At 26.4% G+C, this 25419-nt stretch overlaps 2 protein-coding genes across 4 annotated transcripts; one reads left to right on the top strand and one right to left on the bottom strand.

Moving 5' to 3' along the window:
• Nucleotides 1–185: 185 nt before the first annotated feature.
• Nucleotides 186–25136, bottom strand: LOC122505364 (epidermal growth factor receptor substrate 15-like 1). 3 transcript variants are annotated; one of them, XM_043616902.1, is made up of 14 exons: nt 24797–25130; nt 24324–24368; nt 20508–20741; nt 20152–20433; nt 19838–20035; nt 14134–14300; nt 13841–14000; nt 10194–10439; nt 8258–8320; nt 7248–7594; nt 6916–7087; nt 5873–5974; nt 5461–5778; nt 186–2039 (listed from the first exon to the last, which is right to left on the bottom strand). In XM_043616902.1, the coding sequence occupies exons 1-14, from the start codon at nt 24821–24823 to the stop codon at nt 1353–1355; spliced, it is 3048 nt and encodes a 1015-aa protein (XP_043472837.1). In that variant the 5' UTR covers nt 24824–25130; the 3' UTR covers nt 186–1352. The 3 variants fall into 3 exon arrangements, with proteins under 3 accessions (XP_043472837.1, XP_043472838.1, XP_043472839.1); XM_043616904.1 differs by having other exon boundaries at nt 1942–2077; nt 24797–25136; XM_043616903.1 differs by lacking the exon at nt 8258–8320 and having other exon boundaries at nt 24797–25132.
• On the top strand, nt 13134–13826 carry LOC122505368. Its single transcript, XM_043616915.1, has 2 exons — nt 13134–13415; nt 13488–13826. The coding sequence occupies exons 1-2, from the start codon at nt 13204–13206 to the stop codon at nt 13639–13641; spliced, it is 366 nt and encodes a 121-aa protein (XP_043472850.1). The 5' UTR covers nt 13134–13203; the 3' UTR covers nt 13642–13826.
• Nucleotides 25137–25419: the final 283 nt, after the last annotated feature.

Genomic DNA, 25419 nt, shown 5'->3' with positions numbered 1-25419 from the left:
AAAAGAAAAAATTATTTTAATTATTAACATTTGTTCTGATTTATTGATCATTTGTGAATTATTTTTTGTTAAAAACAACAATGAAGAATCTTTGAAAGATATATTTGAATTTTAGATAAATATTATTGGTAAAAATAATGAACTACTATCCATAAGGGTGAACAAAAAAGAACTACATATTATGATTCAATAGTTACAACATCTTTAAGAACGAGTTTATCTGTCTATCGAATAGGATTTATCATTACACAATATGTATAAAGCCTTAGAATAACTCTTTAACGTTTACATAATGAATCTTACATTGTAACAATAATCTTTTCATGATACTGGGAGTCATTAGGTACATACAATGGTCAACTTTATTTTATTGTCTAATTGTTGAAAAACTAAACGCTTCACTAATAATGAATATTACTCTCTTTCGTTTATTTCTTGTTACATTGGATTGACTAAGAACATTTAATGCTGATTAACTATTACAGCATATCTACAACTTTCACAGAAAAGATAATTATTTTTAATTCCTTCGATTTTTTAAATTTCAGAATTATGATTATGTCTTGTATTATGAAATTATAAATTATAAAACAAAAAAGAAAAAGAAAAAAAAAATATTTTTACCCCCTCTCTCTCTCTCTCGGAGAGCTTTAAAGAAAGATTATAAAAAAAATATATTTTCTACAAATCACGAATAAAGATGAATTCCAGTTCAGAAAATAAAAATAAAAATAAAAATAAAAATAAAAATATACATCTATTATGAATTTGTACAACATTTTAGTTTTTCTGCAAATATTCTTAAAATTAATAAAAATTATTATCTAGTAATATTTACTTTTTAAACTGGAATTTGTCTTAAAATTTAACGTTTGTTAAATAATTAACAGTTTTTTAATAACTATATCTTAATACATAAACCATTGCCTTAAAAATGGATTTCGTCTTTGGAAATAATTTTCCAAAGAATTTCCACTTGGAAATCTTCCCTAGGAATTGAATACAAAGGCTTTGAGTTTTAAGGTTCGTTTAACTTGAAGAAAATAACATAATCGATTGATTACAGTTATGCATGGCATGTACACTCTCTTATGGTAGAGTTCGGTACTGAGTATATAATTATATAATTTTAAATTTTAATTCTATGGTCAATGTGCTTGCACTTTTAAATTATTATTTATAAAGCAAATAGAAACTAATGAGTGCAAGAGAGCTAACTAAGTCACAGTAGCACTTGTACCACGACAGTTCGATTAAAGCATGTAATTCGTTTGATCAAGCACAACATGTAAAAATAACGAGTCTGTGAAATACATTGAATGTATTGAATGTATTTTGCTGCGAAACAAAATCTAATTGATCCCGGACCTTCCAGTTTCAAGTTTACTCCTCTCCAACGCTAAAGACAGTTCCAAATCCTCCTGATCGCGACGCTTGCGCCTCTCGTCTTCCTCCCGTAAACTCTCCCTCGACGCCCAAGCCATCTGCCGCTCCTCCGAGTTCAAATCCTTCTTCTCCCCATTCCACACTCTGTTGGTTTTATTCTTCTTGTCGCCAAACAGGGATTTGTCCTTGAACGGAGACTTCTTGTCCGATTTGGCATCGTTTTTGGAAGCAAACGCCACATTAGACTTTGTTCGCATTGTGTTCGAGCCTTGGTTTTTGTTGGTGTTGGAGAAAGCCTTGTTGAAATCGACGCTGAACTTGGAATTGGCTTTTTCGTTTTTATTTTTTGGAAGGGGCAAAGTTTTCGAGAAGTCAGAGTCGAAGGCTTTGTCGAAGGAATTCCCTGAAGTGAATGAATTCTCGTCGAAACCAAAGGGGTCTAGTCTACTGGCGCTGTTGGCGGATGAGGTTTTGTTGGCATTTGAGTCTCCGGAGAGGAGGAATTCGTCGTTGAAGGGATCTAGATTGTCGAGGTCGTCGTAGCGATAGTCTTTGAATGGATCTTCCTTAAAGTCCTGCATTATTGGAGTTGGAGTGGTGCGAGGTCTGCCGATTAGTCTCTGTGGCTCTGTTCGGTTGGAAACTGGCTCCGGCTGAAGCATTTTTTTGTCACGAGTCAGTATTTTGTTTACTGTAAATTTAAGAGAAACGCGGCAAATACCGCTGATTATGAACTGGTCCTCAGGTCTGCTTTCAGATCTGTTAAATGCTGCAATGCAAACGTATCTATGTGCCTACATGCAAAAACATTCATCAGCGTCGTTCATGATTTTAATCGACAACTCAATCGATAATGAAAACACTTTGTTCAAATCGAAAAAATTACACTTTCTACAATTCATTCTGAAATTAATTATCTTTATTTTGGTTCAAGAATTATTCACTTAACAAAACTGAAGAAAATTAAAAATGTATTTATTACAATTCCAATTTAAGAAGAAGGTTCGCTTACATTTTTAACTATATCAAGAAAATAATTTAAATCTTCCATAACATTATTTTTACAGTAATTTTTTGAAAAGAAATTCAATCGTCATTAAAGGAAACAAATCCGAAAATATTTTGACAATTTTTGAATATTTATTTTTCTTGAAAATTAATTTAACCTCTTCACAATATTATAAAAATTGTTTTACAAAACTTGTTTACAAATTAACTTTAGAAATTATATTTTAATACTGTGTTTTCGTGTTTTCGTACATCTACTGAGTTTTCTGATAAAATCATTAAAATAATTTATTTCTTTGAAATTTTTTTTAAATTCTACCTACATTCTAAGCATGTTGTAATTTTTATTCCCAAACAGCACAATAATCTTATTCAAATGGAATAAGTTTTCCTTTAAAAAAAGTAATTAAATTTATTTAACAAATTTCTTAATTTTTAGTTTAATGCAACAGTTTTTAATCTATCCAAAAAAATGTTTCTACTTGAAGTGAAAGAAATAACAAAGCATGCTACAAAAAACTTAACTGCAAACGTCGGATGTGAAATTGTTGAAAACATATTGTGCTATCTGGGTTATACATTAAATATTCTGAACGACTCCAAATCCAGTTTTTACAAAATAAATATTCAATTATTCAAGGAGTTCAAATAGTCTCGAACCTCTCTCTAAAAATAAAATTGTTTCAATTATTTAAGGTGAGATAAAAATCATTCTTTCCGAGCAAATCAATTATTGTTTTTTTTTATTTTTATCAAAGGACTGAAGTAGGAAAATTCCAAAGCATCAAAATTTACGTTTTATTGTTTACGTAACAATTTAAATTCAAATATTAAGAAGAATTTAAAATCATGCAAAATTGTTAAAATTAGTTTTTTTCTACTATGTCGATTTTGCTGTGTTAAATATTTTGAAATCCATTTTTATGTCGAAAAATTATTTTCAGAGGTTTAAAAAAATTTGAAACACCTTGTACATTGAATTTAATTGCTATCAAGCTATCAAGGTGTAAACAATGAGTGAACAAAGTTACGAAAAAATACCGAACACTAAGAAATGAATTAAAATGTTGACTGCATGCTCCACAAGTCAAATCAGTGGGTAAATTGAAAATCGTACTGCATCTACCTAAATATAAAACAATCAATACTGATGACAAATAAATTATAAAAAATATCAATTAAAATCGACAGAATTCAAACAAAAATCATACAACAAGGTACGAATATGTCTTCAGCGGAAATTATTCTATAAACTCAAATTTCAAATAACTAAAATAGTTCGCTGTGCATCTTGTAAAAATTAAAAATTTATTATGAAAAATAAAATATCGATGTTTTATCCAAAAGATAGTGTTAAAGATCACAAATTCACAACATATTTGATCTTATTGTACAATTTCTTAAAAAAAATGTGACTCGTTAAAAACATTGGAAGAAAGAAGTAGAAATTAATTTGAGAGAAGTTAAAAATTAGTTTCGTTTCAGTTACATATTAGTGTGATCCAGAAACGAAAGTCGATGAATGAGCTTAGTTTCGTATTAACTTAGAATATTAAAACAAAGACTTTGTTTTTAAACGTGTCACTCCGAAACTAAAATAACAACTATATTTAGTTTCTTGTCAATTAAAAACTATTATAGTAATTAATCAATTCAGAACAATAGGATAATGAATCGTTATTGTTATGAATGAAGTGATTTTTTTGTTCCTAATATTTGTTTCATTTTTACTAAATTTTTTTCTAAATCAAACTGGATATACTTGGAACGTATTAAAATATGCAAACTATTCTTCTTTTACAAAGTGTGTCATTTTATTTTAAATTACGTGATTAATTTTAGTGTATTTTTTATAGAAAACTTAACCTCAAGTCAATAAATGTGCAGTAACTTTAATATATTTAAGAATTAATTTTGCCCATCTTCAATTCTGAATTTTGTATAGAAAAAAAGTAATTTCAATAGAAAATGCGGTACAATTAAAATGTACATATTAAAACATATATTTCCAAGTTATCGCTTAATTCTTCCTAATTTCCAATGTTTCAAACTGATGAGAGAAAATAAATGTGAATGTAATAATTAAATAATCATATACTGAAATAATAAAAAAATAATCATAATGGTAACAGTAACAATAATAATATAATAATATAGTAATAATATAATAATAATAATAATAATAATAATAATAATAATAATAATAACTAAAATAATAATAATAACGATAAAATTATAATAATAATGAATAAGTGAAGTATATGTTAAGAGATTATGTAGATTATTATCGGATGATTAGAAACTGACTAGTTCATTTTCGAAATAAAATATCTACTAATTTTTCACACAGTGCTACATTTCGAAACATTTATTGTGACAATTCAATTAGTGAGCATGCAATCTGAACATGTACAATCAAAAATTTTTTAATATCTCAGGCAAATATTTTGTATTGAAAAATCATATTCTTTGAGTTCAATTACTAACATTTCGAACTTATTTTACTTTCGAAGAAAAATTCATATTAAGTTTGGTTGTAATTAGCTTCGAAAAGAAAGTGATTTGTTCGTAAGTTAATATTACAATTTTTGAAAAAATTAATTAAAACTCAATGAAACTGACTGAATATAAATTCGAAACATTTGATAGAGACACAAAGTTTTTAATTACATTTTTTCGAACTAAAAAAAAATAACAAAATTCAATACTGTAAGATCTATTTAATCTCTTAACAACAATACTGAACTTTAATTGAAAAGTAAGCATTTAATTCAAAAACTTGTGTTTAATAATTTCAAAATTAGTAAATACATTTAAAAAATATATTTAGTGAATATTTTGTAAACAATTTTAATGTTTAATTACAAATTAGAAAAAAAATTGCAGATTATTTTCAATTGAGTAAAATATTTAATTTGAATATAAATTGCTTACTTAACAATTATTAGACAACATCTGATCACATAGTAATAATAAAAAGCATAATCCATAAAATATTAAAAAAAGCCACGTAAATTACAAGAACATAATTACATTTAACAATGAAATAATCTTAATTCTGCTTACCTTAGAGTCGAAATTTGTAAAATCAGCGAATCCAGCGTTGAAAGTGTTACCATTTTTAGTGTCGGATAATGATTGACTGGCAAAGGGGTCAGGTTTCTGACTCGCGAACAAGTCGGGTGTAGGCGAAGGAACAGGAGGTGCGGGGGCAGCTCGCAATGGACCAGTCACTCCAGAGCCCGGTTGAGCCGAGCGTGGCGGTGCAGGTCTAGGAGGTTTCTGTTTCGCCTTCTTCGGCGGAAGAGCTGGGCTGGGACTTTCAGAACGTGTGGGTGCATAAAGATTCGCAAACGGATCGTCGCCGAATGGATCTTTCGAATTCTGAAATCATAAATTGCATAATTTTGCTTAGTTTTTCAACGAAACAAAATTGTCCTGCATTTGTTATTGTTTAGAGAAAAAATTGATTACTTACACCACTTGGTTTTGCTTTATTATCTCCAAAGGCATCAAAAGGTTCTTGCTTTATTGAATCTTGTTTGTTGAAAGCCATGAAGGGGTCACTGGTAAATCCACCCTAAACACGAACAAAATAAAATTAAAAATTTATAATTACAATACGGAAGTCAAATTTCGTTCTTAAAACAAAACAAAAATTACGAATGTATTTTGAATTTGATTGAGTAAACGAAGCAAAACTCCACTTTTCATTACTATCGGTTTTCTTATAGAAACAAAAGTCAATTTAAAATTGTATTGGAAATAATTTCATTCTTGGAAAGATTTTTATTACAATTCTTTTAAATAATTAAATTGTTTTGAAGAATTTATTTCAATTTTCTTGAAAATAATGGAGTTTTTTTTAATAATTTTTACTGAAAATTTTAAAAGTAATTGAATTATATGAAGATTTAAAAAAAAAAAAAAAAAAAAAAAAAAAAAAAAAATTTTCTTTAAAATTTTTAAAGTAATCGTGTTTATTATTTATTATAATTAATAATTTTCCTATTGAGTTATATTAAAATCATTCATAGAAAATTAAATTCTTTTAAACAATTTTATTAGAGTTTTTGCAAATAATTACATTTTTTAAGAATTCCATTAAATTTCGTACAAATAATGTAATTTTTTAAATGATTTTAATTAAAAATTTTAAAAATAATTGAAATTTAGAAAGAATTTTATTAAAAACTTTTGAGATCGATTGAATTGTTTAGAAAAATGTTAATATTACAATTTTTAAAAATAATTGTATTATTTAGAGAAATTTTATTAAAATTGTATTAAAAATAATTGAATTGCTCTAAAAAATATTATTTATGAGAGGATAATGAAATTCTTGCGATAAGTTTTATTAAAATTTTTGAATAATAATAAACAAGAATATTTAGTATTATGTACTTAATAAGTGAATTCTTTAAATTTGGAATCTGTAATCATTAAAAAATTGATGTTTATTCTCGAAAATTTATAATATTATAAAAATAGAAAAATGTTTGAAATGAAAATGTTGCTTACAGTTGCTGCTGCTGGAGGATTTTCAAACAGATCACTGTCTCCAAAAGCGTCTTTAGCTTTATCCGACGAGAAAGGATCTTCATTAAAAGCACCTCCAATACCGTTAACATTCGAGAAAGACTGCCTCTCGGATTTTTGTCCATTTAATTGTGCGAAACTGTCCTCTTCATTTCTGTTAATAAATTCGATTCAGTATTTAACAATCAATAATTTAATTAACATTTGTATGAAATACAAATTCAAGTATAAATTTTGAAGTCCCAAGCAATGTTTAGATAAAATTATGATTTTATATTAATTAAGATGGATTATATTGATTGTAAAAATCTAACCGTATTAATTCTTCAATTTCCGGCTTGTAATGGAGACTCGTGTCTGGCACGACATTCGCATCACCAGTGGCAAGTGCAGAATCATAAAGGGCAATCGCGTCACTCATTTGCCTCTGTTGTTCCTCGAGGTGAGTAATTTTAACCTTCGCTTGACTTATCTGAAGTTGCGCCTCCTGAAGCTTCTTCGTCAATTCATTCAATTGGTCCCTACTCTTTGTCTGCTGCAACTCCAATTGCTGTTCTTCATGTTTGAGTCCTTCCAATTCTTGGCGCTTGGAATTCAATTCCTCCTCTTGAGATCGCAACACCGACTCCTGTTCTTCCGCTTGTTGTCTCAATTTGTCAACCTATTCATCAGTTGAATTTTTATTATTAAATAGTCAAAGTTTTCAAAACATCATATGATAAATAATAAAATATAAATATTCAATTTTCCAAGGTGGTAACGAGAAAAAAATGTGTATTAATTCTTCATTTTGCTTTTATTTTTTGAACTACATTTCGCAAAGAATATCGCAAAACGCAAAACGTAGACTTCACAGAATAAGCTTTGGAAAAGGAGAAATAGATTTTCTCTTTCAAAAAACACACAAGAAGCAGACAAACAGTTTTTCTTTTAATTTCACTCAAGTATTTTGTTTATCACCTTTTAGAAATATTAAGCAAAAATTGCGTTAGCGACGTTACTTTGTTTAACATAGAAGAAAAAATAATTTAAAGGAAAAAATGTGACCCGCTCCGAAGAAAGGTACTTAAGCAAAAAATTTAAGGTTGTTTCTAATTTTTTAAACGAAATTACAGAAAATAAATCAACTCTCAATTTAAACCACTGATGTTAAAGTCTTCATTACATCGAAAATAGTAAATAAAAACTCATTTTAGTTTTACATAATGAAACAGAAACTTTTAATTAAGGTAAAAATAACACAAAAATAACTTTAAAATTGCTTCATAGGTACCTTTCTTCTGAGTGTGTTACAAATGTTAAACAATGAGAAATATTTGAATACCTTTTGATGCTCATCCTGAATCTCGATCTCGATTTCACTCAACTCTTTATCTACATCTGCTTTCTACAAATCAAATGTAACGAACAAAAAAGTAATAAGGAATGGTAAGAATTTGACTGTCGACAGGAAAATAGTTTACCAAAAATTCGATTTCTTGTTGGTGCAGCAATGAATTTAGGAAAACATTAATACCTTTCACCTTTTCTTTTAAAATACAAAATTATGACATTGGACTAACTTTTGTTCCTATTGTTTCTCAGATTCTACCTTAAATATGTTCATTTAAAGAACTTATTAATATATTATTTTCCTCTAAAAATGATTAAATTTTTAAATAATTTCAAGAAATTCCAAAAAATATTAGGTTTTTAAAAATTGTAATTAATATTTTTTTAAAGATATTTGAATTCTCGAAAATAATTTCAAAAATTGAAGCAATGTTATTTGCTTTTTTGTTTCTTAACTTTTTTAATAACTTTTCTTTTTAAATATTTTCAATTTTAAAATTAATGTAAAAATTTCATGAATTTTTATTAAAATTATATTAAAAATAATTGAATCTTTGCAAAGATTTTACTATTTAAAAAAATAATTGAATTCTTACGAAGAATTTTATTATTTATGTAAATAATTGAATTTTTGCGAAGAATTGTATTAAAATTTTTGAAATTAATAAACAAAAATTATTATTAATTAGTAAATTAGTTAATATTTGAATTTTTTTAAAGTTTGAATCTAAACATTTGCTAGTTATAAAATAATTCAAAAATTAATTCTGTTTTTGTTATTTAAATGGTTGCAAATTCTCGGGTTTATATTTTAAAAATCAAAAAGTAATCTATTTCCTTTTAAATAACGCTGGATTTTTCAATTCTTTATTCATTAAATGTAAATTACATTTCTTAGTATTTCCAATAAACAGTTTCTACACATTTAATATTAATGTTTTATTAAAATCATTAGTGTACTTTTTAGTATAGAACGAACTTTATACAATTTCCTGATGAATTGTTACTTTTTGTCCAGTCAAAATCGTACCCAAAAAATAATCATTGAAATGTAAATCAATTGCCTCTAAAAATACTTTTTATTGAGTTGGACAAGTTTATATTTAGGAGACAAAAGCAGAAAGTAATATGAGTGTCTTACTCTGAAAGTTTCAGTAGTATGTCAATCAGGGGGTGTCATTAATACCCTCCCTCCTTTTTCAATAAACAAAATTTCAACTTGATAAGCGCGAATGCAAAACGATTAAATTATAATATTAGTTATAGTTACATACCTTAAAGTAAAGGATGTTATGTATTTAAAATTATAAAGTAAATTATAAAGTAATTTGACTTTAAGTTACCCAACCTTTGAATAAAAAGTCTCCTCCTCCTGGATGTGACTTTATTTCTTTAAGCATTCGAAATAGTTTTTATTTTTATTTCAGCCGTATTTCACAAACAGCAGATGAGTACAACTCAACAAAGTATTTTTTTATACTAATTGAAAGATCCTTGAAAAAACTTTTTTTTCTTTAAAATATTTAAAATAATTTAAATCCTTTTTTCTTTCCAAGAGTATAAAATTTACATTTAATAATAAAATAAAAATTACGATTTCTATAAAAAAAATCATTCACTCAAAAAAAAAAAAAATTAAATAAAAAACGCCGAATACTACGAACTTTTGAAATAGAATATTACAATCATGGATCTTTCAATAAATATAAAAACATTAGTGGCATCTTGATAAAAAAATTAATATGCAAATTAAAAAAGTAAATCATATTTAAAAATGAAAAGGAAACTTAACTGAATAATTTGAAAGAATGAAAATAAAATACAACGATATCTAAACGTTTTTTCATAATATAGCCAATATTTTTACTATTTTGCAGAAGCCAAGCTGAACAACTAATGTGCAAATTAGAAGAATTAAAATACTTTACCTGCGCTTTTAGATCATTTAATCTTTTTTGCGCCTCTCCTCTTTGATTTTCTAACTGTTTTAAAGTAGCTGCTAAAGTATCTAGTTCACTTTGCAAACTCTTTATTTCACCGTTCTTTATTTTAATGTCTGCCTCCTTTTGTGCAATGTCCTGTTCCATCATCTGCCGTTCGCGAACCAATTCAGCAATGTCTTTACTAATCATATCCAACTCCGGATTGGAGTATCCAGATATATTATTGTTCTCCTGAAAAATAGCAAGTTTCATTTTTTAATAATGTTATATTCGCAATAACTTTATTTTTATTATTAAAATTTTTTTATATTTTATTTATTTTTATAGTTAACAATAAATATTTGAAATATTTGTTGTAAAATATTAATTATTGTTAACAATATAGATTATCTACGAATTTTTAAACACTAATTGGTAAAATTATTTACTCGTAGGTTCTTCGGGTCTGATTACCAAGTTGAAATGTAAAAATTCAATATGCCTAAGAAATGTTTTAAAAATTGCTAGATTATCAAAAACCACGTTGGTGGTTTTTAATCGTTTACAACTTTTTGAACATGACTCTGACGTAAAAATTTGACATTACAACTATCAGCTTAAGGTGATAAAACCAAAGAAACGAAAAGTTTAAAAAAGATTTGTTTTAAATTTAATAAAATTTTGTTGATCATAAATAATACAAATGTACAATTTTGAATCAAAGAATAAATAAAAAATCAAGTCATGAACGAAAATAAAATCGGTCAACCTTCACTTAGGTTTCCGTTCACGATTAAACAAATTAAATTATTAGTTATTAGTAAATAAATAATGTTTAAGCTTAGAAGGTTTTTAATGGTTTTTAATATTTGGAACTCTAGGAAGAAAAGAACATCGAAACAAACAATTGAAGTTGGTGACAATATTTTTAGTCTTATAATTGATTATAATAACCAAATAAAAAGAAACATTATGATCATTTACGACGAGAAATAAAGTAAAAATGTTAAAAACAAAATATTTGTCGTTGTTAATTGCGATTATAATAGCCACAGAAGGTGATTTTTTCAATAAGGGAAATAAAGAAGGTATTGATTAGAAAATACTTTGTTGGATTCCTTTTGTCACAAAAGTTAAATTATGTGGTATATTTTTAGAAAAAATATTTACTCCTTTTAATATGAAAACAAATTGTCCTTTTCGACACAAAAATAATCTTTTTCTAGATTCAATGATTGTTGAATATCCAAGATCAAATAAGACCTTAATAAAACTAAATAAGAAACATTGGGATGAATATTATAAATGTTTAAATGAGGAGCACTTAAAAATAGGACCAAATAAAACTTCATTTGCGACTTCTTTAGTAGCTTTTAGAGAAACATCAGTAATGTAAAAAAATAAGATTTTCTTAGAATTCACTCCCATTAAAAATGATTAAACTTCCCTCTTTCTTAATTTTAAAAATGAAATTAATCGAAACACTGACTTAAGTATTAAAAGCAGTTGTAGAAAAACGAGGAATCACTCCTGCGTTAAATAAAATAACTCCGAAAACAATACCCTTTCTTCTTACAGTTTAAAATGCCAAATTTGCCTTTCGCCTCAAAATATACATAAAATAACCGTAAAATGGTATTTTAGTAAAATCAACGATTCTAATTCAAATACTGAAGTTTATGAATCAGAACATGTGTTAATTTCACAAAATGGAAGTTTGTGTATTTACAAAATTCAAGTACGTGAATTATTTTCTAAACGCTGTTACGTCGCTAAAAAAGAATAATAAAAATAATAATAATATCATAAATAATAAAAAATAATAATATAACCAAAATTTGTTTTTAAATAATACCATAAAATTTTAATAATAGATAAATCAAGCGGGTAAATATTGGTGTCGATTAGGAGATACGATTTCTCCTCCTTATTATTTGCACGTTGATAATGGATCAGAATTGACAATAAATGTTCATGCAGAGAAAAGTAAAGAAATATCAAAAATGCAAATGACAAATTTCAGCGCTCAACCTCCTACAATTATACCGGAATATAATTTGAAAGTATATTCTTCATGGACTGATTGGTCCGATTGTTCAACTTGTGATATTGTGGGAAAGAAGATTAGATATGGCTATTGTACAATTTCGCATCTGAAAACTCCAGTTAAGAGGAATACAAATGATGTTCCATTTAATGGTAGACTTTTAAAAATATTCATATAATAGAATGTCTTAACAGTTGAAAATAAGATTCTCTATTAATTTTTATTAAGCCGGCGGGGTAAATATTTCAAATTTATTTTATGAAAAAAAGCGTTGAATGTTCTGTCATTAAATAAAGTAGTTTTTTATTTTCAAAAAACATAAAAATGTTTGTAATAGGAGATGAAATCTATCAAGAAGATGGGTCGAGCAAAGAACAATTACAACATCTGTTAAGTAAATTTCTGAAAATATTTAGAAATAAAATACCTTGTAGATCAGAAAATACTCCGCTAATAATTCAAAGAATATCGGGCGTGACAGAAAGAAAAAGCGAAATAATGCAACACTATTGTAAGGTAAAAATCTCACTCTTTTAAGAAATCAAGAAACAAACTTCAAACTATCAAAATAGAAATTTAAAAAACTTATTGACTAATAAATTTTTATTGCAGAAAACTTGTAGACGAAATCAAGTATTTCAAGTACGTGATAAGTTTGGAAATATTCTTGAACAAGCAAACAATAGTGCCGGTATCTATTCCTTTGAACAAAAATTACCTGCTAGTTTACCCTCAGTACCCAGAATAACTCTTTACGGAAAAAATAACGAGAAATATTTATTACAATGTCCAGGGTAATAAACAATTTTCCTAATAATTTCTCCCCTAAAGGACCCCTCAGGAAATACATTAGTTTTGAGTCCCAGTCGATTTTCTTATAAATATTGAATTTTAAATTTGTATTCAGTCTGAAGAAAACTATTAAATTCAAAAACTACAGACAGATCGACTGTGACTTAGAACTGACAAATGTATTTCCTGCGAGGTCCTTTAATAAGAATTTCATATGTTTATAAAATATTTAGAAATCTCAATTCCGATTCCCCTTTCACGTGGAAAGTAGGAGACAAACTTTTATCCTCCAAAGTAATAAATGAGCAATCTTCAGGAAGAATACAAATAAACTCAAAGCAGGAAATAATATTTCAAAAATTACAAGAAAGCGATAAAAGTATTTACAGGTAAAGTTAATGCTGACTATACAACTAATAAAAATATTAATTTAAAATTGTTAAATAAATCGTAATTTTTAGCTGCTGGCAAAATAATCAGCTAGCTGGAAGTATCAAGCTTGAAGTTTCATACAGCATAGAAGTGAAATTTGATTATCATATTGTAATAATTGGCGGATTTGTTATTTTAGGGACGTTCCTAAAAGTATTTTGGAATATTTTTCGTAATCGCTAAAACAATTTTTTAAATTTTACAAAAAAAGCAGAGATCTCTTTGCTGAACAAAGCGCACCAAATTTGAATGAAAAAAATTAATTTTTGTTTACGGATAATGAGCTTTTTGTAAGCGGGACATATATGTCCTACTAACACTGTTAGTGACTGATACTAAATATAATAATATTATAAAGAAATTTAAAATCTTAAAGACTTACCACAATGCTTTCCATCGGCTTCCTCAAGGATGGAGGTACCATTTCAAGAGGGAGAACGTTCGGCGGTTCTACTCCGTGGAGTTTTTGTTTGATGAGCCACATAGCCAGAGCAAACTGTTCCTTATTTAGTTTACCACTCTGGCAGATGTCGCATAAAGTCCTATCAAAAAAAAAATTATTATTAATAACATTTCAGTTTGGATTACTTATTATCATGTTTACTTAATAATACAAACAATTTTATCACTTTTAATTAAACATTTCCTGGTAAATAATATAGGGAAAAAATGTACCAAATGTGTGCCAGTTTATGCGAAGGAAGTCCACTTTGAAGAAAGATGTCTTTGATCTCTCCTCCGGAAACAAAACCATCCATATCCATATCCGCTTGCAAGAATAGTTTGTCGGCCGCTGCCTGATCTTCGACGGACACAACCCACTTCTGCACAACGGGCTGTACCTGACAGTTAATTTTAAAGTTAATTAAAATTGAAGATACTGTTTACTGTATATTACAGGTGAATGCAAATATTGTGTCCTTACGGTTTGCAAACCCTTTTCAAAACCGCGTCATTTCTATCGCAATCTTTTGTTCATAACTAAAATGGTAAGCAAACTTGCCACGAACCACAAAAATTTTGTTTTCCCTGACTTTTCCCTGATTTCCAGACATAATTCTGACTTTTCCCCTAACCCTACAGAATATTCTGATTCACTCTAAAAATTATTGGACGTAATAGTCCTACTTTTTTTAGTCCAATGACGGAATAATCTATATTAATAAAACCAGACTTCTGTCTGTACATTGCTCCTAGCTAGAAAATTTTTATATATTTTTTCGTTTTCAGACATTAGAATTCGAAAAATGTAAAAAAAAATTTCTGTATGTCTGTCTATCTGTATGCAAAACTTGGTTAGCGCATCAATTGAAAACGGTTTAATCAATTAAAGTGAAACTTGGAGATTATTGAATAAGTAAAGTATTTTCCAAAAGCACAAAAATAGTGAAGCTAAATGCCGTAAAATAGAAGAAAAAATGTTGAATTTTAAGAAATTCGTTTTTTCGAATTTTTGATAATTTTTGACAATTTTGAATTTTTTACCAAAGGGTGAAGATTATTGAATAAGTAAAGTATTTTTCAAGAGCACAAAAATATTAAAGCTAAATGCCATAAAAGAAAAGAAAAAAAGATGAATTTTAAGAAATTCGGTTTTTCGAATTTTTGATAATTTTTGACAATTTTGAATTTTTTACCAAAGGGTGAAGATTATTGAATAAGTAAAGTATTTTTCAAGAGCACAAAAATATTAAAGCTAAATGCCATAAAAGAAAAGAAAAAAAGATGAATTTTAAGAAATTCGGTTTTTCGAATTTTTGATAATTTTTGACAATTTTGAATTTTTTACCAAAGGGTGAAGATTATTGAATAAGTAAAGTATTTTCTAAAAGCACAAAAATAGTGAAGCTAAATGCCGTAAAATAGAAGAAAAAATGTTGAATTTTAAGAAATTCGTTTTTTCGAATTTTTGATAATTTTTGACAATTTTGAATTTTTTACCAAAGGGTGAAGATTATTGAATAAGTAAAGTATTTTCTAAAAGCACAAAAATAGTGAAGCTAAATGCCGTAAAATAGAAGAAAAAATGTTGAATTTTAAGAAATTCGGTTTTTCGAATTTTTGATAATTTTTGACAATTTTGAATTTTTTACCAAAGGGTGAAGATTATTGAATAAGTAAAGTATTTTCCAAAAGCACAAAAATAGTGAAGCTAAATGCCGTAAAATAGAAGAAAAAATGTTGAATTTTAAGAAATTCGGTTTTTCGAATTTTTGATAATTTTTGACAATTTTGAATTTTTTACCAAAGGGTGAAGATTATTGAATAAGTAAAGTATTTTCCAAAAGCACAAAAATAGTGAAGCTAAATGCCATAAAAGAAAAGAAAAAAAGTTGAATTTTAAGAAATTCGGTTTTTCGAATTTTTGATAATTTTTGACAATTTTGAATTTTTTACCAAAGGGTGAAGATTATTAAATAAGTAAAGTATTTTCCAAAAGCACAAAAATAGTGAAGCTAAATGCCGTAAAATAGAAGAAAAAATGTTGAATTTTAAGAAATTCGGTTTTTCGAATTTTTAAAAATTTTGAAATTTTTACCAAAGGGTGAAGATTATTGAATAAGTAAAGTATTTTCCAAAAGCACAAAAATAGTGAAGCTAAATGCCGTAAAATAGAAGAAAAAATGTTGAATTTTAAGAAATTCGGTTTTTCGAATTTTTGATAATTTTTGACAATTTTGAATTTTTTACCAAAGGTTGAAGATTATTGAATAAGTAAAGTATTTTCCAAAAGCACAAAAGTAGTGAAGCTAAATGCCGTAAAATAGAAGAAAAAATGTTGAATTTTAAGAAATTCGGTTTTTCGAATTTTTGATAATTTTTGACAATTTTGAATTTTTTACCAAAGGGTGAAGATTATTGAATAAGTAAAGTATTTTTCAAGAGCACACAAATATTGAAGCTAAATGCCATAAAAGAAAAAAAAAAGTTGAATTTTAAGAAATTCGGTTTTTCGAATTTTTGATAATTTTTAAAATTTTTGAATTTTTTACCAAAGGGTGAAGATTATTGAATAAGTAAAGTATTTTTCAAGAGCACAAAAATATTAAAGCTAAATGCCATAAAAGAAAAGAAAAAAAGATGAATTTTAAGAAATTCGGTTTTTCGAATTTTTGATAATTTTTGACAATTTTGAATTTTTTACCAAAGGGTGAAGATTATTGAATAAGTAAAGTATTTTCTAAAAGCACAAAAATAGTGAAGCTAAATGCCGTAAAATAGAAGAAAAAATGTTGAATTTTAAGAAATTCGGTTTTTCGAATTTTTGATAATTTTTGACAATTTTGAATTTTTTACCAAAGGTTGAAGATTATTGAATAAGTAAAGTATTTTCCAAAAGCACAAAAATAGTGAAGCTAAATGCCGTAAAATAGAAGAAAAAATGTTGAATTTTAAGAAATTCGGTTTTTCGAATTTTTGATAATTTTTGACAATTTTGAATTTTTTACCAAAGGGTGAAGATTATTGAATAAGTAAAGTATTTTCCAAAAGCACAAAAATAGTGAAGCTAAATGCCATAAAAGAAAAGAAAAAAAGTTGAATTTTAAGAAATTCGGTTTTTCGAATTTTTGATAATTTTTGACAATTTTGAATTTTTTACCAAAGGGTGAAGATTATTAAATAAGTAAAGTATTTTCCAAAAGCACAAAAATAGTGAAGCTAAATGCCGTAAAATAGAAGAAAAAATGTTGAATTTTAAGAAATTCGGTTTTTCGAATTTTTAAAAATTTTGAAATTTTTACCAAAGGGTGAAGATTATTGAATAAGTAAAGTATTTTCCAAAAGCACAAAAATAGTGAAGCTAAATGCCGTAAAATAGAAGAAAAAATGTTGAATTTTAAGAAATTCGGTTTTTCGAATTTTTGATAATTTTTGACAATTTTGAATTTTTTACCAAAGGGTGAAGATTATTGAATAAGTAAAGTATTTTTCAAGAGCACACAAATATTGAAGCTAAATGCCATAAAAGAAAAAAAAAAAGTTGAATTTTAAGAAATTCGGTTTTTCGAATTTTTGATAATTTTTAAAATTTTTGAATTTTTTACCAAAGGGTGAAGATTATTGAATAAGTAAAGTATTTTTCAAGAGCACAAAAATATTAAAGCTAAATGCCATAAAAGAAAAGAAAAAAAGTTGAATTTTAAGAAATTCGGTTTTTCGAATTTTTGATAATTTTTGACAATTTTGAATTTTTTACCAAAGGGTGAAGATTATTGAATAAGTAAAGTATTTTTCAAGAGCACAAAAATATTAAAGCTAAATGCCGTAAAAGAAAAGAAAAAAAGTTGAATTTTAAGAAATTCGGTTTTTCGAATTTTTGATAATTTTTGACAATTTTGAATTTTTTACCAAAGGGTGAAGATTATTAAATAAGTAAAGTATTTTCCAAAAGCACAAAAATAGTGAAGCTAAATGCCGTAAAATAGAAGAAAAAATGTTGAATTTTAAGAAATTCGGTTTTTCGAATTTTTAAAAATTTTGAAATTTTTACCAAAGGGTGAAGATTATTGAATAAGTAAAGTATTTTCCAAAAGCACAAAAATAGTGAAGCTAAATGCCGTAAAATAGAAGAAAAAATGTTGAATTTTAAGAAATTCGGTTTTTCGAATTTTTGATAATTTTTGACAATTTTGAATTTTTTACCAAAGGTTGAAGATTATTGAATAAGTAAAGTATTTTCCAAAAGCACAAAAGTAGTGAAGCTAAATGCCGTAAAATAGAAGAAAAAATGTTGAATTTTAAGAAATTCGGTTTTTCGAATTTTTGATAATTTTTGACAATTTTGAATTTTTTACCAAAGGGTGAAGATTATTGAATAAGTAAAGTATTTTTCAAGAGCACACAAATATTGAAGCTAAATGCCATAAAAGAAAAAAAAAAGTTGAATTTTAAGAAATTCGGTTTTTCGAATTTTTGATAATTTTTAAAATTTTTGAATTTTTTACCAAAGGGTGAAGATTATTGAATAAGTAAAGTATTTTTCAAGAGCACAAAAATATTAAAGCTAAATGCCATAAAAGAAAAGAAAAAAAGATGAATTTTAAGAAATTCGGTTTTTCGAATTTTTGATAATTTTTGACAATTTTGAATTTTTTACCAAAGGGTGAAGATTATTGAATAAGTAAAGTATTTTCTAAAAGCACAAAAATAGTGAAGCTAAATGCCGTAAAATAGAAGAAAAAATGTTGAATTTTAAGAAATTCGGTTTTTCGAATTTTTGATAATTTTTGACAATTTTGAATTTTTTACCAAAGGGTGAAGATTATTGAATAAGTAAAGTATTTTTCAAGAGCACACAAATATTGAAGCTAAATGCCATAAAAGAAAAAAAAAAGTTGAATTTTAAGAAATTCGGTTTTTCGAATTTTTGATAATTTTTAAAATTTTTGAATTTTTTACCAAAGGGTGAAGATTATTGAATAAGTAAAGTATTTTTCAAGAGCACAAAAATATTAAAGCTAAATGCCATAAAAGAAAAGAAAAAAAGATGAATTTTAAGAAATTCGGTTTTTCGAATTTTTGATAATTTTTGACAATTTTGAATTTTTTACCAAAGGGTGAAGATTATTGAATAAGTAAAGTATTTTCTAAAAGCACAAAAATAGTGAAGCTAAATGCCGTAAAATAGAAGAAAAAATGTTGAATTTTAAGAAATTCGGTTTTTCGAATTTTTGATAATTTTTGACAATTTTGAATTTTTTACCAAAGGGTGAAGATTATTGAATAAGTAAAGTATTTTCCAAAAGCACAAAAATAGTGAAGCTAAATGCCGTAAAATAGAAGAAAAAATGTTGAATTTTAAGAAATTCGGTTTTTCGAATTTTTGATAATTTTTGACAATTTTGAATTTTTTACCAAAGGGTGAAGATTATTGAATAAGTAAAGTATTTTCCAAAAGCACAAAAATAGTGAAGCTAAATGCCGTAAAATAGAAGAAAAAATGTTGAATTTTAAGAAATTCGGTTTTTCGAATTTTTGATAATTTTTGACAATTTTGAATTTTTTACCAAAGGTTGAAGATTATTGAATAAGTAAAGTATTTTCCAAAAGCACAAAAGTAGTGAAGCTAAATGCCGTAAAATAGAAGAAAAAAAGTTGAATTTTAAGAAATTCGGTTTTTCGAATTTTTGATAATTTTTGACAATTTTGAATTTTTTACCAAAAAAAGATGGAAACTATTTGAATAGTAATATTTTCCTACCGAAATAGCTAATTGTAACTAATTATATTTTTTTTCCGGTCAAATTAAATTCCCGGCTATTTCGTGATTTTCCAGATTGGTAGAAACACCGTTAAATGTATTCGTAGAAACTAAAACCTGTCGAAGACGAGTACGACAGCTAGTAAAATAATATAGAATGAGTATAAACTGACGTACCTTAATATCCAAACCCGCAAGACTGTTAACAGAAGGAACGTTCGGAAGTGGAGGTATTGGTGGAGGACCTCCGACTACTGGTAAGGCTGGAGACTTTGATTCAGACACATCTTTTCTCTTTCCTGGCGGCATTAATTCTGGTGGCAAGACGTGTGGAATCGCATATTTTTCCAATGCTTTATACACCAAATGCATTGCCTGTAAGAATTTGCAAATATTAAATGGATGACAAAAATTTAAATAAAAGATAAAAATTAAAAACAAATTGATTGAACGGTTATGATTACAATTGGTTATTGTAATTCGTTTCGTACCACAGTAAATTCATGCCTGTCGAGCATGCCGTCTTTATCCATATCTGCAAGATCCCAGATTTTACCGAGGGTCTCAAGAGGCAGCTTACTGTCCATTAGAACTCCTTTAACTTTATTGCCTGGAATATATCCATTTGATGGTTGAAGACTGTCGAAGAGTTGATCGTATTTGGCTCGTTCTGTTGGTTTAATCGTCCAGTCGCCACTGCTAACAGCAGCAATTAGAGGCTGAGTTGTCACCACAGGTTTTTGTGGAATTGGTTGAATCTTAGGTAGGTCTCCCTGAAAATGTAAAAGAATCAATGTAATCGTTTTAGAAAATTACAATTCTATCATGATCTTAGTATAATATTTACCATTTTCGGAGGAAGAATTTCCAAATTTATATTAATCATATTTAGTTCGTATGCTTGCTGTGCCAAAGCACAAAGTTTTAGGGCTACAAAGAATCCAGGTTTGTCCAAAAATCCTCGCGATTGAGGATCTGCCATATCCCATATTTTGCTGAGAATGACATCGCTTAGTTTTGATTTCATGAGAAACCTGGCGGCATCCATCGCCTCAATCCTTCCGATTCCATTTTGATCAACCTTGAAAGCAATATTATATTTGTAAATAAATTATTTAGTAGCGAGGTAAAAGGTGCGCAGAAAAGATGCGCAAACTGTAGAACAATAAACACCATGTGACACTGTTTATAGGCCAACGCCCAATAGTTTCTCGTGAGTTGTTAATTTGTTAATTTATTACTCAAGGGTTTTTACGGTCGCTCAATACGAATCCGATGTCAGATTTTAAAACTTCAAAATGGCGGATCCAATATGGCGGATCAATTTTTTAAAAATTCAACGGAATTACTTAAAATTTTTTACTTCGGGGGGTTTGGGGTTGCTGATTGCGATTTTGCGAATCCGATGTCAGATTTGTAAAATTCAAAATGGCGGACATATTTTTTCAAAATTCAATGGATTCACTTGAAATTAAATAATAAAATAAATAAATATTATAAAATAGAAATAAATTTAATAATAAATAATAAAACTCTTTTAAATTCTTTTAATTTAATTATTTTCAACTAGCTGTCGTACCCGTCTTCGACGGGTTTTATTTTCTACCAATACATTTAAGTGTGTCTACTAATCTGGAAAATCAGAAAATAGCAAGGGAATTTAATTTGACCGGAAAAAAATAATAATTAGTTACCATTATAGCTATTTTAGTAGGAAAATATTACTATTTGAATCAGCTTAAATTTTGACTCGGGTCTGTTTTCATAAATATTATACATCAATAAAAATTAAAGTAAAAAGCAATTTTTTAAAAGCGAATTAATATAATGAAACTTTTTCTTAATTTCATAGGAAAATTCCCGGTTCGGCATATTCCCAGCTTTTTACAGTGTTTCCCGTTTGGTAGATACCCAGTTAATTGTATTAGTAGAAATAGAAAACTGTACGACAGCATACTAATATAATCTATATTTATAATTATGAACTTAAGAAACAGTATTTTCATAAAATATGTAAATTTTTATAGCCATTTGTAGATTTATTTATGGATAAAATCAAGTAAATTTAAATTTGACAAAAAAGAGATAAACCGTGAAAAATTTGGACAAAGCAGGAAATTTTGTTAAACAAAAATAGACACCGTGTTAACTTTTGTCCTTACATTGCTCAAAACATCTCTTAAAGTTAAATCTAGAGTTAAAATGAAAAAACGTTTTAACATATAAGTTTTTGCCTAGTGGCATAATATGCTTGTATTGTATCACAGGTGACTTACAATTCTTGACATCCTGCAAAATCATTTTAATCATAAAAAATTTGCATTTTCAATATTTCTGAACTTCTTGAAAATATTAGATTGATTTGATAAATAATTTTGAATTGCACTATTTTGACGTCAAAATATTAATCAGAGACTCCAAAAATACTACTGAATTAAACTTCATATAGTAATTAGTATCGATTTTTTGATATTGAAAATATTTTTATATTTCTTGTAGGATAGTATTTTTTGCAAAATTATGATAAAATCTGACTAAATAACATATAATATTCAATTTTAGAAAGTTTAAAAGCTATTCATTAAAAATTGCGAAATTTGGAAATTTTCCATTTTTGAAGTTTTTGAAAATATTTTTATATTTATATCTTAGTTGTAGAATAGTATTTTTTGCAAAATTATGCTAAAATGTGACAAAATAACATGTAAAAACTCAAATATAGAAAGTTTAAAAGCAATCCATAAGAAATGTAAAATTTTGAAATTTTCGATTTTTTGAAAACATTTTTATACTTACATATTAGTTATAGGACTTTATTTTTTGCTAAGTTATGCTATAATGTGACTAAATAACATGTAATACTCAAGTATAGAAACTTTAAAAGCAATCCATGAAAAATAAAAAATTTTGAAATTTTCGATTTTTTGAATTTTTTGAAAAAATTGAATATCTGCCGTTCTAATTAATATTTTTTAAATCTGTAAATTTATAAACCTTCCTTGGGTCAATACCTAATAACCTACCAAGTTGGACTTAAATCAATTTACATGTTTTTGTGTGATTGGGGTACAAAGTTTTTGTGACAGACATACATACATACATACATACATACATACATACATACATACATACATACATACATACATACATACATTAAATTTTTTAAGAATATTTTTGGAATCTCTGATGTCCATAATAACTAATCATGTTAACATTTTTAAGTTTTAAGCAATGTACAGACAGACATCTGATTTTATTAATAAGGATACAATTTTAATAAAATTTCTCGAAAAAATACAACTATTTTTTAAAATATTAGGTAATTGAATTCGATTATTTTCAAGATTTTAATATAAATTCAATTATTATCAACCATTTTGACAAAATTCTTTTTAAAAGATCATTATTTTCAAAATTTTTAATAAAATTCCTTCAAAAAATTCTATTATTTTCAAAAATTCAGATAAAATCCTTCGCAATAATGAGAATATTTTCATAAATAATAAAATTCTTCAAAAGAATTCAATTATTTTTATAAATAATAAAATGTAATAATAATAATAATAATAATGTTCAATTACCTACAGTATTATTAATTAATAATTGTTTGTTAAAACCGTTTATTTGTAATTAATTGAAACCAAATAAACAAATTAGACTTTTTTATTACAATTAATTATTAATTTCAAATTATCCAAATACTAATATTTAATTTACTTACAAATGAAACAATATACTTTTCCTGTTCTAATCTTAATCAAATTTAATCTTACCAATCTTCAATTTATCTGATTATTCAAATAATATTCCAATGACAACACATTTCTAATAATTGAAATTTTAAACCTTTCTAATTTTTATTGATAAAAAATGGTAAATGAAAAACTTAAATCGAAATTATTTACATAGAATCTAAATAATTTGAATTGATTTATGTTGCAAATAATCTATAAATTATTTTATTCAATTTTAACCGTTTTAAATTTTAATCGATCCAAATTTTAAACTTTTCAAAGGTCAAATATTAAAAACAAATTAAAAGTTATAAAAATTTTTTTAAAAATGAAAAATTTATTTTGCGCATTAATTTATTTTAGACAAAACATTTTTCTATTTTTGAAAAATATTTCAGCATTTCAAATTTAAAAAATAGTCTTTCTTTTTTATGAAAATTTTATTGCAGAAAATGTTTATTTAAAAGAATTAGTTTCATGCTGGTAGTCCCTGATTGATACAAAATTCCCTTCAATGACAACATCTTTTGACAATATGTATTTAAAATTATTAAGTAAGATTGTAAATTTTTGTTTCAATTTGTAAGAAATAAAGTTGGAAAAACTAAATTTTATTACAAAATTTGAGGAAATCCTACTTTTAAATCGAGTGTTTGCTAGGAAACTATATTTATGACAATTACTGTGTTGGTGCCAAACATTCAGAACAATTCAGATTGAATTCACGATATGAAGAAAAGAAAAACAATTTTATTTTGATTTTTAAATCGATGACGTTATCTGATCTTTAATTTGTCAATGACACTGATATTTATTTGAAGCTTTTGAGCGTTAAAATTGAATAAAGACTCACTAAAATAGGCCAGATGACAGTTATTGATTGAAATAATAACTAGTTAAAGGTAATGAGAAACACATGTACCACATACCTGTTTGTAGTAGGCCTCATAAATATCCGGATGGCTTCCAGCTACCTGTAATTGCGTTCAAACTTCATTATTATTTATTTCTTAAATAATAGTACTCATTAAAAACAGAGATAAAAAATATATTGATAAAAGTAGCTTAATGTGTAAAATGAAAAACGCCCACTTTTCCTTCCTGGCTAATTATTATTTTATTAATAAGAAATTATCCTGTAATTCAAAACAAGAGGAACAATAAAAAACGTATAAATCAACAAACTTATGAATAGTAACAAACTACTTGACTTTTGCAAAAAAAAAATTGTTTTCCAAGTTTCGAATGAATTAACTGACGGAAAGAACTTTTGTCAATTTTGAGAAAATTTAGAAAAATTGTTTCTAAAGGAAAAGGAAAATTAACTGCTTATAATTCGTTTTAAATGTTATTTAAAAATATGATGATATTGTCCAGATGAAGGAAAAAAATAAAAATATACCTGAGTGGGTGATGGCAGGGCGGCCATACTTGCATAGATTCTAATTTAACCAATCACGTACTCAATCGATATCAGAGATATCAAGACATTTTAATTATTTCAGGCGGTATCTTGCTTAAAAATGCTCTAATTGTTGTTCATTGCAACAAATCAAGTCATTCGTAATAGGAATTTTCTAACAATAATTTAATGATTAGTTTAAACAGTCTCAATTTTTCCGCAATTCGATGTTTTTTTGTTGGTTAAGATGGAACTTGACGTTTCTAGATTCTATTCTCTACCCAGTCAATAGAATACAATAGAGAAATCATAGACTAACAACTAAGAGGAGATCCCACTGTTCAGAAATGTTGAACAACTGTTTCAACCTGTTTTTAGTTTATTGAAAGGACACGTTTAAAGGTGCGATTTCATGGGGCAATTAGTTGCTCGTTTCTCTGTCAATTTATATATAGGATAGAAAAGGACAACCTTATATATCTGCCTTTTTCCTTTCTTAAAAAAGACATGGAGTGGAAAGGTCGAATGTATCGAAAAGTATCGAAGTAAAGAATGGGCAATGAGAATGTAAAATCTTAATAGAAGGGTGTTTTTAAAATTGTTTGTACATGTGAAGGTGGCAC

This window comes from Leptopilina heterotoma, unplaced genomic scaffold (genome assembly GCF_015476425.1).
Source record: "Leptopilina heterotoma isolate Lh14 unplaced genomic scaffold, ASM1547642v1 Lhet_353, whole genome shotgun sequence".
NCBI classification, from domain to species: domain Eukaryota; kingdom Metazoa; phylum Arthropoda; class Insecta; order Hymenoptera; family Figitidae; genus Leptopilina; species Leptopilina heterotoma.
Note: the sequence above shows the minus strand (reverse complement) of the source record. Positions and strands in the feature narration are given on the sequence as shown.

Bases quoted from the DNA above. Each gene is read 5' to 3' on its own strand.
- LOC122505368 (XM_043616915.1), top strand. From the start codon at position 13,204: ATGTATTTCCTGCGAGGTCCTTTAATAAGAATTTCATATGTTTATAAA. The intron at 13,416-13,487 runs GTAAAGTTAATG...CGTAATTTTTAG, and splicing joins AGCGATAAAAGTATTTACAG to CTGCTGGCAAAATAATCAGC.
- LOC122505364 (XM_043616902.1), bottom strand. From the start codon at position 24,823: ATGGCCGCCCTGCCATCACCCACTCAG. The intron at 20,434-20,507 runs GTAAATATTATA...TTACATTTTCAG, and splicing joins AAATTCTTCCTCCGAAAATG to GGAGACCTACCTAAGATTCA. The intron at 14,001-14,133 runs GTACATTTTTTC...TTTTTTTGATAG, and splicing joins CATAAACTGGCACACATTTG to GACTTTATGCGACATCTGCC.